The sequence below is a fragment of the Corythoichthys intestinalis genome, chromosome 1, assembly GCF_030265065.1.
Source record: "Corythoichthys intestinalis isolate RoL2023-P3 chromosome 1, ASM3026506v1, whole genome shotgun sequence".
In the NCBI taxonomy this organism is placed as follows: Eukaryota; Metazoa; Chordata; class Actinopteri; order Syngnathiformes; family Syngnathidae; genus Corythoichthys; species Corythoichthys intestinalis.
In genome coordinates, this window is record NC_080395.1 from 71057388 (window position 1) to 71074003 (window position 16616).

The 16616-nt window shown below is 43.8% G+C and overlaps 1 protein-coding gene across 2 annotated transcripts in view; it reads right to left on the bottom strand.

Annotated features, from left to right (window-relative positions):
* The window catches only part of LOC130917108 (cysteine--tRNA ligase, cytoplasmic-like), a 48773-nt gene that overhangs the window by 25202 nt on the left and 6955 nt on the right, over positions 1-16616 (bottom strand). For both annotated transcript variants that reach the window (XM_057838199.1, XM_057838206.1), the window contains 7 exons: positions 15483-15571; positions 15311-15407; positions 14813-14911; positions 13929-14078; positions 13058-13198; positions 8335-8423; positions 8123-8244 (listed from right to left, as the gene is read on the bottom strand). In XM_057838199.1, the coding sequence (XP_057694182.1) occupies positions 8123-8244; positions 8335-8423; positions 13058-13198; positions 13929-14078; positions 14813-14911; positions 15311-15407; positions 15483-15571 (787 nt within the window). The remainder of the gene's footprint in view (positions 1-8122; positions 8245-8334; positions 8424-13057; positions 13199-13928; positions 14079-14812; positions 14912-15310; positions 15408-15482; positions 15572-16616) is intronic.

Genomic DNA, 16616 nt, shown 5'->3' on the forward strand with positions numbered 1-16616 from the left:
ATGTTCCAGTCTTTGGCTACTTGCATGAAATAGGCTGCAACGACGTCGCTGAAGTGCCTCTCTTCTGTCTTCATAACAGTCCAAGTAGGTGACTGAAGTTCCCACAGTGGGTCAAAATAATGTGCTATGACCCTGAGGTAGTTATCGTTACTGAGGGACGTCCAGTAATCTCCACTGAGCGTGACTGTGTTTGTCTGCTCCAACGCGTGCGTACTTTTGTCTTGCCAACCGATCCATCTTGCAACTTTTTGAAAGTAAACTTTCCGTTCAGAATTGTTTTCGTTTCCATTTAGTTTCACTCAAACAGCCTACTCTTTCACAGCGACTGAGCAGGCAAGATCATGCACATGCGTGTGGCGCGCCTATTGTTTTGTTTCAGGGTTACACCTTTTTTTCCCCTCACATTGCAAACAGTGGCCACAGTTTATAAAAACTACAAGTCTACTTGGTCACAATGAACGTTAATCTTGCGAGAAAAGAAATGACACCGTTAAAATTGATTTTTGTTAACGCGTTAATAAGCGTTATTTTTGACAGCAATACATTTTACACAAAACTCCAAAATTGGGCCGGACAAAAGTATTGGCAACCTCAGCCTAATACTTGGTAGCACAACCTTTAGACAAAATAACTGCGAACAACCGCTTTCGGTATGCATCAATGAGCTTCTTACGATGCTATGCTGGAATTTTAGACCATTCTTCTTTGGCCAACTGCTCAAGTTCTCTGAGATTTGAAGGGTGCCTTCTCCAAACTGCCATTTTCAGATCTCTCTACAGGTGTTCTATGGGATTCAGGTCTGGACTCATTGCTGGCCACTTTAGAAGTCTCCAGTGCTTATTCTCAAACCATTTTCTAGTGCTTTTGGAAGTGCGTTTTGGGTCATTGTCCTGCTGGAAGACCCATGACCTCTGAGGGAGATCCAGCCTTCTCACACTGGGCCCTACATTATGCTGCAAAATTTGTTGGTAGTCTTCAGACTTCATAACGCCATGCACACGGTCAAGCAGTCCAGGAAGCAAAGCAACCCAGAAACATCAGGGAACCTCTGACATGACTGACTGTGGGGACCGTGTTCTTTTCTTTGAAGCCCTCGTTTTTTTCCCTTCAAACTCTATATTGATGCCTTTTCCCCAAAAAATACTTTTGTCTCATCTGACCAGAGAACATTCTTCCAAAACGTTTTTGGCTTTCTCAGGTAAGTTTTGGCAAACTCCAGCCTGGCTTTTTTATGTCTCTGGGTCAGAAGTGGGGTCTTCTTGGGTATCCTACCATAGAGTCCCTTTTTATTCAGATGCCGACAGATAGTACGGGTTGACACTGTTGTACCTTCTGACTGCAGGACAGCTTGAACTTGTTTGGATATTAGTCAAGGTTCTTTATCCATCATCCGCACAATCTTTCGTTAAAATCCCTCCTCAATTTTTCTTTTCCGTCCAAATCTAGGGAGGTTAGCCACAGTGCCATGGGCTTTACACTTATAATAACACTGCGCAAGGTAGACAGGAACATTCAGGTCTTTGGAGATGGACTTGTAGTCTTGAGAATGCCCATGCTTCCTCACAATTTTGCTTCTCAAGTCCTCAGACAGTTCTTCGGTCTTCTTTCTTTTCTCCATGCTCAATGTGGTACACACAAGGACACTGGTTGAGTCAACGTTAATCCATTTTAACTGGCTGCAAGTGTGATTTAGTTATTGCCACCACCTATTATGTGCCTCAGGTAAGTAACAGGTGCTGTTAATTACACAAATTAGAAAAGCATCACATGATTTTTCAAAGGGTGCCAATACTTCTGTGCGGCCCATTTCTGGAGTTATGTGTAAAATGATAATGATTTTTTCCCCCATTCCCTTTTGTGTTTGTTACGGCACTAGGCCGTAGTTCTGTCACTCTCCCTCATTTTCTCTCCCCAGGTCGCCCAGCTGCTGCTAATTGTCATCAGCTCTGTATATAAGACTGGCCGGCCAGCCTGACGGGAGCTGGATACTGCCTGCTGCCAGCTGAACAATTTGGGTTCAGTTATTATTTTTCTGTAACTGCTTGCTTTTGCATATTTTGATTTTTGGTTGGAAATAAAATTGTTTTTTTCTGTTTGCTACAACCCCCGCTCAGCGCCATCATTTGTACCACGCCCGGCCAAGTTTTTTTCTCCGTTATGGTGCCGTTGGCACGTAACAATTGGGGGCTCGTCCTTTTTGGAGTCGTGGTATGGTGAGGTGTGGTGTTTTAGTGGGGTTGTGTGTGCGCGGGCTGCGGCTGTGATTGTTCTGGTGTGGATGACGCTCGCTTGGGTCTCCCAGCGTAGGTAGGGGGGTGCTCTGCTTGGCCGAGTTGCTCGGCCATTCCTTCGGGCATCCGTTTATTGTTTTAGTTTGTTTTTTTCGGGGCGAATCCTGGGCGGAGTGGATTCTCTGGCGGGGGCTGCACGCCTCGAGCCCGGCAAGCCTCAGAAGATAGTATAGGCGAGTGGGGGGTGTGATAGGTTGCTGGGGGGTCCGCGTGGTGCGTCTGCCGGTTGTTGGTTGGCTGTTTTTCTTGTGGGTGGGCGAGTTGCGTGGCTTCGCGCGTGTGATTGGTTCGGGTTTTGTGTCGTATTTTTTGTGTGGTTAGTTGTGGGCCGGCTGATTCCGGTGTGCGTCAGCTGTCTTGGTTCGGCGTTTTTTTTGTGGTGGGTGATGGCTTCTTTTGATTTGGAAGCGTTTGTTGCCGATCCTGCGGTGGCGGTGTTTGACGGCTGTAGGAAGGGCGATTTGGTTGCGATCGCTGAGCATTTTGGTGTTCCTGTTTCGGCGGCGTTGCGCGTTAGCGAGTATCGGGAAGCGCTGCGCGCTGTGTTGTTGAGGGAGGGGATTTTGGGTTCGGTTGTGTCCGGCGATCCCGTGACTTCTCCGGTGCATCGCGGGGCGAGCGCGGAGGTGCAGCTACCTCCTGTGGGTGATCGGACTGCGGATAGCATGGAGGATAAGCCTCATAGGTTTGCCGGGCCGGTGGATTCCTCCCCGGAGGAGGGGAAGGAAAGAGAGTTTCAGCTCAGACGTGACCTTGAGCTGAGACGGATCCAGTTGGACGCGGAGCTCGAATTACGGGTTCGAAAGGAGGAGAAGGAGAGGGAGTTTCAGCTCCGACGTGAGGTCGAGCTGAAGCGGGTGCATTTGGAGGCCGAGTTAGAGTTAAAAAAGCTGGAGGCTGATACGGCGTTGCAGATGCGTAGATTAGAACTACAGGCGCGCGGCAGTTTGAGCCCGGGGAGACCCGCTTCAGTGGGGTCATCGGACTCTTTTGATGTGACTAAGCACGTTCAGCTCGTGCCTGTTTTTCGCGAGGCGGAAGTGGAAGCGTATTTCGGTGCGTTTGAGCGCATTGCGTCCGCCCTGCATTGGCCAAAGGATTTTTGGGCCATTTTGTTACAGTGCAAGCTTAGTGGCAAAGCTTTGGACGCTTGCGCTTCGCTTCCGGTGGCTGATAGTTTAAGTTATGATGCGTTGAAAAGTGCAATATTGCGGGCCTATGAGCTAGTTCCGGAGGCTTACAGACAACGTTTTAGGGGGCTGAAGAAAGCAGCTGAACAAACTTATGTGGATTTCGCCCGGGAAAAAGGCTTGTTGTTCGACCGGTGGTGCTCGGCCAGTAAGGTAGCTACCTTGGCTTCTTTGCGTGATCTCATCTTGTTAGAGGATTTTAAGAACTGTCTTCCTGAACGTGTTAACGTTTATTTGAATGAGCAGAAAGTGCCCACGTTACAACAAGCTGCTGTTTTGGCGGACGAATTCACTCTTACACATAAGACTGTTTTTAAATATGATTCTGGGGCTAAGGTTGTCCCTGTTGAAACCCCGTCGCAGCCATACTCACCTTCTGCCTCTAGGTCGGAAAGGCCTTATCATTGTTTTTATTGTCGTAAGCCTGGTCATTTGGTGGCTGACTGTGAGGTGCTGAAACGAAAGCAGCCATCATTGAGTCCGAAGGGCGTTGGACTTATGCAGGCTGGTCCAGTTTCTGGTCTTAGTCCTCCTGTGGTGCAGTCTGGTTCCGCGCCTGACAAGTGTTTTCAGCCTTTTATTTTTGAGGCTGTTGTGTCAGTCCCTGGAGGTGCCAGGCGCAGTGTTAGGGTCTTGCGGGATACCGGTGGGTCTCAGTCTTTCATTCTCTCCGGGGTGTTGCCTCTGGGCCCCGCCACTGACTGTCATTCCAGTGCTGTGGTGAGGGGTATTGGGATGCGATATGTGCCAGCTCCTTTACACAGGGTCTGTATTCAGTCTCCGTTGGTGAGTGGAGTGTTTCCCTTAGCTGTTCGTGAGGAGTTTCCTGTTGGGGGGGTAGACGTCATTATGGGAAATGACGTTGCTGGGGGAAAAGTGTACGTTTCTCCTGAAGTGGTCAACTTCCCTATTGACGTTGACCACGACTGGTTAGCTGAACGACACCCAGATGTGTTTACTGTCAGTGTTTTGACAAGAGCGCAGTCGAAAAAGCTGGCGGAGGGGGGCGAAGTGGATTTGGGTGATTCTATATTGGCTCCTATGTTTAGGGAGGATGGGGTCCCCTTTCGTAGCCATATTGGGGATGCTAATGTGGGGAAGCCTTGTGTGGTGCCCATGTCTGTCTCCTTTCTGTCCCCCCCACTGACAAGTGATGCCCTTATTAAAGCTCAGGAATCTGATAAAACCTTGTCTCAATGTTTTTCCGTTTTGGGAAAGGAGGGGAAAGGACAGTTCTTTCTTGAGGATGGCATCTTGATGCGCAAGTGGGTTCCTAGGGCCGGTAACCGGACTGGGTCAGAGGACTGGCGGACAGTTTTTCAGATTGTGGTCCCTGTAGACTATCGACCACATGTGTTATCGCTGGCTCATGAGCACCTCTGGTCTGGGCACCTTGGCATTGCTAAAACATATGATCGGGTTTTACAACACTTCTTTTGGCCAGGTTTGAAGAAGGATGTGGTCTGTTTTTGTAACACCTGTTCAACCTGCCAGGCTGTGGGGAAACCAAACCAGGTTGTACCACCAGTACCCCTGCACCCGGTGCCTGCGGTCGGTGAGCCTTTTGACCATGTTATTGTTGATTGTGTTGGCCCACTGCCTAAGACCAAGTCCAGAAATCAATTTTTGCTAACTGTTATGTGTGTTTCAACTAGGTTCCCTGAGGCTGTGCCCTTGCGCCAAATCACCGCCCCTGCGATTACTAAGGCACTTTTGAAATTCTTTACTCTCTTTGGGCTTCCCAGAGTGGTGCAGACTGATCAAGGCACCAATTTTTTGTCAAGGGTTTTTAAGCAGACACTGCAGTCCCTTGGGGTGACCCATTCTGTTTCTAGTGCCTACCATCCGGAGTCTCAAGGGGCCCTAGAGCGCTGGCATCAGACGTTAAAGTCTATGTTAAGCAAGTTTTGCTTTGCTACCGGAAAAGACTGGGATGAGGGAGTACCATTTGTGCTGTTTGCGATCAGGGATGCCACTCAGGAGTCCCTAGGGTATAGTCCCTCTGAATTGGTATTTGGACATAACGTCCGTGGTCCTTTAAAAGTTCTTAAGGAACGTTTTCTCTCGCCGCCCTCTTCTAAGGTTAGGGTGTCAAATTTTGTGGAAAAGTGCAAAGAAAGGCTACAGCAGGCTACGTCACTCGCTAAGGATGCCCTTGCTTCTACGCAAGCGAAGATGAAGGCGCGGTTTGATCAGAAAGCTGTGGTGCGGCACTTTCAACCTGGGGATAAGGTCTTGCTGTTGCTTCCTGCAGTGGGCTCTGCCTTGTCTGCCCGTTTTTCTGGCCCATATGTAGTGGATAAAAGGGTTTCTGACACAAATTACCTTATCCTGACTCCTGAGCGTAGGAGAAAAACTAGGATGTGTCATATTAACATGCTTAAACCGTTCCGTGAGCGAGGGTGTTCGATGGCTGCGACTTTAACAGCGTCATCTGGACCAGCGGTTACCCTTGAATGCCCATCGGGGGAGGAGGGCTTGGAGGTGCCATGTGCTGCTCATCTGTGTGGCAGGCTAACTAATTCAGAGTATATGCTAAGTATTGAGTCTCATTTGTCTTATCTGCCTGCTGAGCAGCGTGAGGGCATTGTGGCCCTGCTGCGGTCATACCCGTCACTATTTAAAGACACTCCTTCTCGGACCAATGTCCTTGAGCATGACATTGATGTGGGCTCTGCTGCTCCTATTAAACAACATGCGTATCGGTGCCCTTTCGAGAAGCGTGAAGCCATGAAGAAAGAGGCTACCTACTTGTTAAATAATGAGTTGGCCAAGCCCAGCCGCAGTCCCTGGAGCTCTCCGTGCCTTTTAGTTCCTAAGCCTGATGGTACGTCCCGGTTTTGTACTGATTTTAGAAAAGTGAATGCTGTTACTGTGCCGGATTCATTCCCCTTGCCGCGTATGGAAGACTGCATTGATGGCATTGGACCTGCTGTGTATATTACTAAACTTGATCTCTTAAAGGGCTACTGGCAGGTGCCTTTAACACCCCGAGCATCTGATATCTCTGCCTTTGTCACTCCTGATCATTTTTTGCAGTATACTGTTATGGCATTTGGCATGAGGAATGCGCCTGCCACCTTTCAACGTCTTATGCAGCTGGTTCTTGGTGATGTTGCCAAATGCAGTGTTTATTTGGATGATGTTGTGGTCTACTCTGATACCTGGACTGACCACTTGATTACACTGGCCGAGGTTTTCCAACGTTTAGCTTTGGCGAACCTCACGCTAAATCTGGCAAAGTGTGAATTCGGAAAGGCCTCTGTGACGTACTTGGGGAAAGTGGTTGGTCATGGTACGGTTCGGCCGATAAATGCCAAGGTGGAGGCAATTTTGGCGTATCCGACTCCGACCACTCGGCGGGAGTTGCGCCGTTTCCTTGGGCTTGCGGGCTATTACCGATGTTTCTGTAAGAACTTCTCGGTGGTGGTCGCTCCCCTTACTGCTCTGTGTAGCCCGTCGGTGCCCTTCGTGTGGTCTGAAGGGTGTGAATATTCTTTCCAAGCAGCAAAGTCACTTCTGTGCAGTGCTCCTGTACTGGCTGCTCCTGATTTTTCGAAACCTTTTAGCCTCGAGGTCGACGCTAGCTCTGTCGGGGCTGGAGCGGTTTTGCTTCAAGATGACGGTGCTGGAGTTCTCCATCCTGTGTCCTACTTCTCTGCTAAATTTAATAAGCATCAGCTAAATTATTCCACCATTGAGAAGGAGACCCTTGCTATGCTGTTGGCCCTCCAGCACTTCTATGTTTATGTGTGTTCTACTCATTGTCCTGTTTATGTTTATACAGATCACAACCCCCTGGTGTTTTTGGCGAGGATGTCCAACCATAACCAACGGCTGATGCGCTGGGCATTGTTAGTACAGGGCTATAACCTTGTGATTAAACACAAGAAGGGTGTGAACAATATTGTGGCCGATGCCTTGTCCAGGTCTGGTGACTAGTGGCGCTTGGGGGATACGTGGGTTTATTTCATTTATTTTTTATTTTTTTCCCTAGGTGTGCCTGTTGCGGCCTCTGGTGGCTGCTTGGCTGCTTTTAGGGGGTGCTCCTGGGTTCTGGGCTTATGGGGTCGTGTTGTGACCGTTTATTTTATGGGTGGGAGTGTTACGGCACTAGGCCGTAGTTCTGTCACTCTCCCTCATTTTCTCTCCCCAGGTCGCCCAGCTGCTGCTAATTGTCATCAGCTCTGTATATAAGACTGGCCGGCCAGCCTGACGGGAGCTGGATACTGCCTGCTGCCAGCTGAACAATTTGGGTTCAGTTATTATTTTTCTGTAACTGCTTGCTTTTGCATATTTTGATTTTTGGTTGGAAATAAAATTGTTTTTTTCTGTTTGCTACAACCCCCGCTCAGCGCCATCATTTGTACCACGCCCGGCCAAGTTTTTTTCTCCGTTATGGTGCCGTTGGCACGTAACAGTGTTTTTCATTGCAAGCAAAATAAATGAAGATATTAGAACCAAAGCATTTTAATTGCAGTCATTTTCTGGGGAAAAATTGAGCGTTATCTGACAGAATTGCAGGGGTGCCAAATACTTTTGAGAATGGTTATTTTTAGATATTTAAACAAGCTATTTCATAGTACAGTATACCATGTAACAATAATCTATTGCTCTTATCCCAAACATGTCATCATGTACCTTCTCCCTCCTGTAAAGCCTTCTGATCTCCAACCGCTTCTGGCACAAGTTTGGCATAGGAGTGCTGTGGACTTCCATCAAACTTTGCAGTGTTAAAGTAAACAGAGCCATTTGATTCATACCTGAAAACATCATTTTACCTTCTATCATAAACAATCAAATGATCACAGTTGTGAGTTACAAAACAGAAACAGTGGCATGCTGTTGTTTACCCAAAGCCATTTGAGACAATCTTCTTCACAAACTCCACAATTTCTGGCACATATTCACTCACACGAGTCAGGACATCAGGAGGAAGCACCTGGTGAACAGAAAATAATTTTAGGAATTGCTGTAAAAGAACAGTATACGGATGTTATAAACCAAACGCACAGGTTACAGAGCTGAAACGATTGAACCCCAGGAGTTCGGTGAGTAAGCCTCAGGGGTTCAGTAAAGGTTAAGAAACTCAGACCCCTATTTTGTACGCTGACTAAATCTAGGCGATGTTGCATTTAGACCAGGTTTTGGACTGGTTTGCGCTCAATCTACAACCTTTATTTAATTTCTCTGAGATGTTAGCTTGCTAGGTTTTGAATTCCATAAAAAAGGGTTTTATTATGAAGTTCTGAATGGTTCGGTGAATGCACCTGTGAAACTCGTGGGGTTCGGTACTTTAAGCGTGTGCGGTGCGTATGGGGTGCTGTTTGTAAAGCAGCACATGCTGAAAATTATGACAACACGCCAGGTGCCTATTCACTGTTTAAGCACCAGCGAACAATGAATGATTCATTATGAAGGTGGAAAGTCGCACAGTGATTAACAACACAGAAGATCCTTTTTATAAGGACAACTTTAAAAAGGAATCTGCATGGAACACCGTAGCAGAAGTTATGAAAATGGACGGTGACTTTTGCCGAGTTATACAATTTAAAACAGTAATTAAATAGTAGAGAAAGGGTTGTTGACATGGTCAGGGTCTAACAAACCCATAGTGAAAGCAAAAAAAAATAATAATAATTCGGGAAAAATTTTCAGTCAAATCAAGTACGCGAGGGCTCACGATGGTGACGGAGCTGCCTTACAGTAGTTGTGCGCAGCCGGTATGTCTTATTTTTGACGGACTGTGGAACACTCAGTCAACACGTAGCTTGGCGGGTCCGCACCGCACATGCATCCGGTATAATTTGGCCTTAACTCATTTTTTTGCAACGTAGCCCATTTTTATGCGAATGTGTCTTTTATATACAGGTAATCCCCGGGTTACGAACGAGTTCTGTTCCTATGCTGGCGACGTAACCCGAATTTCTCCGTAAGTCTGTAATAACCCTTTAAGTACCCCTAAATCTCAAAAGAACTACCCAAAATGTCCAAAAGTACTGTATTTTTGGTGGTAGTGTTGGGTCTGGCTGGACTGTCGCCTTGTGTGACTGTGTAGCAGACTCTCGTCTGACATGGCTAAAGGACAGTTGCACTCTGGTTTGGCCCACATAAGGCTGTAAGTTGTTTTAGCTAATGTATGCTTGTGTATGCATTTGTAATTAGGTTTAGAGCTACAGTTTGTGGAGTTATGCGTGAGCGAGTTAATATAAGGATTGTGAATACGTTAGCATCCGTAGCATTTAAGCTAGCGGACTTTTTTTAGGCTAATTATGCTAATTTAATCTACTTAATTTACATTTGATCAGACTACATCGATGTTTGAACACTAATTGTTTTGTGTCAAGTGATTTATTGTTAAAATGGGTGTCGCTCTGAACATAAGTGTATATTTATGTTACAACTTTATAAATTGTCAAAAGTGAAGGAAATAAAAAGCTTCAAAACCCACAATTGACTTGTCTGCTGTCTGTCAAGCTGAACAAATTCATGTTTAGTGAGAACAGAAAACATTAATAAAGTAAAATAAAATAAATAAGATTCTATGAGGTACAACAAGGTACTGTTTACGTGACTAAAAACAAACAAACAAAGACGACTGGAGACAAAATGGCGGACGAGACTCCTGTGTCGAAAAGTTGAAATCATGTAAATCAAGTGTGTCGTAACCCGGGGACTATCTGTATAATATAGAAAAGATTCCATTTTCAAATTTTCTTTCAATCCTGTTGTCCGGCTGACCGGACAACAGGATTTAACACTGACTGGTTTATGTCAAAGTCACGCTAGTTCGCGGGACACATTCACAGCAATCAGTAGATTTTGAGTTACACGTACCCATTCAGCAAATAAATATTTATACATAACATGTACAATATTCACACGAATAAATATTCACGATAAAATTTTAATACTACATCATTTTCAATATACATAGAGCAACTTATATTGGGTCATAAATTGCTGGCCAAAAGTATTGGCACCCCTGCAATCTGTCAGATAATGCTCAATTTCTCTCAGAAAATGATTGCAATTACAAATGCTTTGGTAGTAATATATTAATTGATTTTGCTCGCAATGAAAAAGCACAAACGAGAATGGAAAAAGAAATTAAATCATTATCATTTTACACAAAACTCCAAAAATGGGCCAGACAAAAGTATTGGTACCCTTTGAAAAATCATGTGATTTTTCTCTAATTTGTGTAATAAACAGCACCTGTTACTTACCTGTGGCACATAACAGGTGGTGGCAATAACTAAATCACACTTGCCTCCATTTAAAATGGATTAAGGTTGACTCAACCTCTGCCCTGTGCCCTTGTGTGTACCACATTGAGCATGGAGAAAAGAAAGAAGACCAAAGAACTGTCTGAGGACTTGAGAAGCAACATTGTGAGGAAGCATGGGCAATCTCAAGGCTACAAGTCAATCTCAAAAGACCTGAATGTTCCTGTGTCTACTGTGCGCAGTGTCATCAATATGTGTAAAGCCCATGGCACTGTGGCGAACCTCCCTAGATGTGGATAGAAGGGAAAAATTGAGATTTCAACAAAAGATGGATGATGGATAAAGAACCTTGACTAACATCCAAACAAGTTCAAGCTGTCCTGCAGTCTGAGGGTACAACATTAGCCACGTTTACATGCTGACTTTATTCATACAGATTCAAATCATTCCGAATGGAAATTTCACATCAGCTGTTTACATGTCACTTCGTCTATTCCGATCTAGCGTTTACATGTGACTGCCTTTATTCCGAAAGGACGTTTGACAACTGCCGTCTGACATGCGCAGATTAATCAAAACAAAGCGTCACGTTGCAAAACATGGAGCTCGATCGTCAGACCAGCTGCTGTTTTAACTTTTCGAGTGGAAACAAAACTTCAGAATGATACGCCGTTCATTTAAAAAGTTGTGTGGGTGCGCTGTGCGTGTGCTTGGAAGCCATGTTGCAAGTGACGTTACTTACGTCACCGAGTGACGTCACCACGTCAGTACGGACCATGCGCAGAAAGAACGCAACCAGACACCATTCCGCTTCCCTGTTTACATGATATAATTTTACTTCTAATCGGTTTGGGAAAAGGAATATTCCACCCCTGTGAATCGGAATGAAATTCCATTCGGTTTGGGCCTGTTCATTCCGAATGAGGTGTTTATATGGAACACATTTATTCGGTTTGAACAAATATTCCGATTGTAATTGGAATATTTGGCTCCATGTAAACGTGGCAATTGTCAACCCGTACTATCTGTCGGCGTCTGAATGAAAAGGGACATACAAAAGCCAGGTTGGAGTTTTCCATAACTTACCTAAGAAAGCCAAAAACATTTTTTGAAGAATGTTTTCTGGTCAGATGAGACAAAATAGGAGCTTTTGGGGAAAAGGTGAAATGAAAAAAAAATGAAGCCTTCAAAGAAAAGAACACTGTTCCCACAGTCAAACACAGCGGAAGTTCCCTGATGTTTTGGGGTTGCTTTGCTACCTTTGGCACTGGACTGCTTAATCGTGTGCATGGCATTATGAAGTCTGAAGACTACCAACAAATTTTGCAGCGTAATGTAGGGCCCAGTGTGAGAAAGCAGTGTCTCCCTCAGAGTTCATGGTTCTTCCAGCAGGACAATGACCCAAAACACAGTTCATAAAGCACTAGAAAATGGTTTGAGAGAAAGCACTGAAGACTTCTAAAGTGGCCGGCAATGAGTCCTGACCTGAATCTCAGAGACACCTGTGGAGAGATCTGTAAATAGAAGTTTGGAGAAGGCACCCTCCAAATCTCAGAGACCTGGAGCAGTTGGCCAAAGAAGAATGGTCTAAAATTCCAGCATAGCATCGTAAGAAGCTCGTTGATGGATACCGGAAGCGGTTGTTCGCAGTTATTTTGTCTAAAGATTGTGCCACCAAGTATTCAGCTGAGAGTGCCAATACTTTTGTCCGGCCAATTTTTTGAGTAAAATGATAATGATTTAATCCCCCCCCATTGTCTTTTGTCATTGCAAGCAAAAAAGAGATTACTACCAAGCCATTTGTCATTGCAATCATTTTCTGGGAGAAATTGAACCTTATATGACAGAATTGCAAGGTTGTCAATACTTTTGGCCAGCAGTGTAGATAGCAATAGACCGATTATCGCCCGGGCCGATTATTGGTGCCGATAATTGGAAAATTGACGCATTTCGGTACCAGACTTTTTTTTTTTTTTTTTTTTTTTTAAATCCGACCGGCCGATATGAAAAAAAATAATCAATTTTAAACTGGGTTATTTTGGCTCAGATGCAGCTTGATGCATTATTATTCAACTTTATAAGAGATGTTTCTGAGTCTATTCAGGCTCCAAAAATCTGGTATCGGCCCTTCTAAGCACTTATAATTAGTATCGGACCTGAAAAACCCATATCGGTTGATCTCTAATCACAGACAACTGAGACCCGAGAACAGAGTTTGTCGGAGGCAGAGTTTGCCAAAGATCAATTAGTTGCCAGACAATCGCAGAGCATATGGAGACAAGAACCATACCTGCACACATACACCTTGGACCAATTTAGAGAGTTCAATCATCCACTTATTACTTACATTCAAAGCAGCCATGTCTTTATGGTATTCTCCCTCCCAAAATGCAGGTAGAACTGAGAAGATGGAGTTGTCTGTGACTCCACTTCCAAACTGATCATCCAGCCAGTCAGACATCATATCCATGGAATTTGCCAATAGTGCCTGCAGTAAAAGAAAGGTATGCTTTATTTGAGTATTGTCATGTCACACCAATCATCAATATATTTAAAGTGGTATATCCCCTAGAGATGTCCCGATCCGATCACGTGATCGGAAATCTGGCAGATCGTACAATTTTTCAGAGGATCAGGTTTTTAATTTAAAATATATATTTATGTTTCTCTGCATCATCCGCGTACAGCCTCTCACTCTCCCTCCTGCTGCTTCTCTTGGTCAGCAGCGCACTAAAGTTTTTGCTTTTTTAAAGTTGATGATGATGCTTTGATCTTGCCAGTGAAGCTTGGTAGCGCTACCTTCAGAGAGACCAAATGCGTCAATCATCGTTTAGCTTGTTAAACCCTATCCGTAGTGTGCAGTGGCATTGTGTAAGTGACGAGAGTCTGTTCTCACCAGCGTGAGTAAATACTAGTATAAGTGGACTCACTCAATGAAGCATTTAATAAAGACAAGCATTTTTCTATGTTATTGTTTAAAAATAATTCAGTGGGACAGTAACATGTTTAAAACTTTTTTTTTTTTGGAACAATTTTTTTACGGTATCAAATCGGGACTATCGGCAGATTACCAAAATCAGGTGACTCGGGTGCAAAAATATGCTATCGGGACATCCCTAATATCCCCATTTATCATTTTATTGAGAAAGCAAACTGTAAATGCACACTAACACATATAAAGTAATTACGTATAACAAAGTTGTTTCCCTGAACTTTACCTGGCCTAGAGGTTGCACCACGTCATCTGCAGCCTTACTCTCTAAGGCCGCCTGCAGAGGCTGCAGAGCGGCCGTGATGGCAGCATCAAGCCTTTCTAGCATCTGTTTCTTATCTGGGTCGGTAGTGGAACTCAAGCGGGCCTGAAAGGGCTGAGGAGACCAAGAAAGTAATTACAAAATTTTTCGCACTGTAAGGCACACATAAAAGCCTTTAGTTTTCACAAAAACCGACAGTGCACTTTATAATCTCATGCGCCTTACATGTGAAACCTTATTGGTTAATCATGGCATGACATTCCATTGAGCGCAGCTCCATCCATTGGATGCATAACGCCACCAAAACCACTACTACTACTACACCTTATAATGCGGTGCGCCCTATACAGTACAGGCCAAAAGTTTGGACACATCTCATCAGTTGTGAGTTTTCTATATTTTCATTACTATTTACCTTGTAAATTCTTACTTAAAATATCAAAACTATGAATGCACACGTGGAATTATGTACTTGACACAAAAAAAAAAAAAAAAAGTGAAATAACTGAAAACATATTTTATGTTCTTCTTTCTTTAAAGTATCCACCCTTTGCTCTGGTTACTTTTTTGCACACTTTTGGCAAATTCACGATGAGCTTTAAGATGCAGTCACCTGAAAAGGTTTACACTTCACTTTCATTTCTTTTTTCAAAGGGGTTGGGACCATCATTTTTATTGCATTGAATCAGGTGTGTCCAAACTTTTGGCATGTACTCTATACTATACGAAAACAATTTTTAAACCTTTGGTGTACTATTCACTGGTTTGGACACAACGGTAATGCTACTAATGACACCTGTGTTTTTTTTTTTTTTGTTCCCCCCCCCCCCCCCCCCTCAGTGTCTCACCACTCGGGCAGTCAATACATCTTTCAGTATTTGAGCAGGTTGGGGTTGCTTCTCCTTGTACTGGTCCAGTAGATAGTTTTGACGTGCCCTTATAATGATCTGAAAGACATAAAGGTACCAATCCATTTCTCTGATGGACTGCTTGATACGTTACATGAATTAAAGCGGAACCCAGAAAATAGAGATTTTAAGCTTTCCAATGATGTATCACACATGGATATAGGACAATTTAGAAATCTGGCCAAATTGGGGGTTTCAGGGCAGAACTTCAAGTCACTTGAGTATCTTCCGCCATATATATTTTCCTTAGCTGCTTTAAGTAGTCCCTCCTTGCGTGCTATACTGTAAGCGTCTGTGCCCGGAATGCATAGTAGTCTTTTGTAGTATACAGTAGTTTTTTGGTTGTAGTTAATGTAATCTTAATTTCACTTGAGAAGATGCTATACTGAAAATAGTTGAGCTACAAACTGGAAAGTCAACATTCTGTCTTGTTCTTACTTTGTCATCTATGTCTGTGATGTTCATGCAGTAGTAGACATCATACTTGAAGTAGTCCTTCAGTATCCTTCGCAGAATATCAAAAGAGATGTATGATCTGCAAATACATTATGATTGAGAAACTCCGTATTAAGGAAGGTGATTTTGTATACTTTGACTGTATCCCGTTTACCTGGCATGTCCCATGTGAGAGGCATCATACACTGTTGGCCCACAGCTGTACCATGTGACCTTTTTTCCATTTTGAGGTACAAATAACTCCTAAAATAATAATTAAACATTAATTAATAAACACATCAGAAAAAATATCACTCCGCTCTGCAGCCTGTTACCTACAGAGCTGGATTACAAATGTTGCTGTTCATATTGCAATTATTGATAATCAATGATGAGTTTTAATAACTTCATCCTGAAAACATAAAAACAACACTATTGATTGCATTGGTCATCAGTGATTTTCATGCGTGGATATGTTGCTTTTTATTGGCATGCCAGGACGGGCTCATTGACTTGCGCTAGCTTAGCTGAGCCCTGAAACTAATAAATAAATAACTAATTACATGGAATTTATTGAAATCAACTCCACTGGCTAATTAAACCCCTGCTAACTCGAAGATTAAGCCTAATGTCAAAAATTCTAAATTTCCCCTTTAAGATTTTGCTTTTCGGGGCGGTAATACTTGCATGTTGGATGATGTTTTTACACTAAATACAACAGTAATAATTAATAGACCGTCATTGCAATCATATGATGTAAATAAACACTGGAGTCCCAGTGCCACAAGTGTTCAGCCCAATGGACAGCGACACCCCTGGGAGGCGACCAGTACACCTGCAGGCAATTGCCTCATCAGGTGCTACCTGATGAGGCAATTGCAATCAAGGCGCTCTCTCCAATATACAACCCCTAGCAAAAAGTATGGGAATCACCAGTCTCGGACGAGCACTCACTCAACATTTTATCATGTAGAACAAACTCAGATAAAAAGCTTGAAAAACAATGAATTAGTTCAAAATTAAAAATCTTTAGCATTCAGAAACACTAAAAGAAATGAATAAAAAATATTGGGGTGGTCAGTAAATGTTACTTTTTTAGAGCAAGTGCAGGAAAATCTATATGGAATCACTCCATTCTGAGGAAAAAAATATGGAATTATGAGAAACAAATAACATTTAAAACATCTAGTATTTAGTAGCACCACTTCTGGCTTTTATGACAGCTTGCAGTCTCTGAGGCATGGACATGATGAGTATTCTTTATCAATTTGGTGCCAACTCTTTGATTGCAGTTGCCAGAGCACCCTTG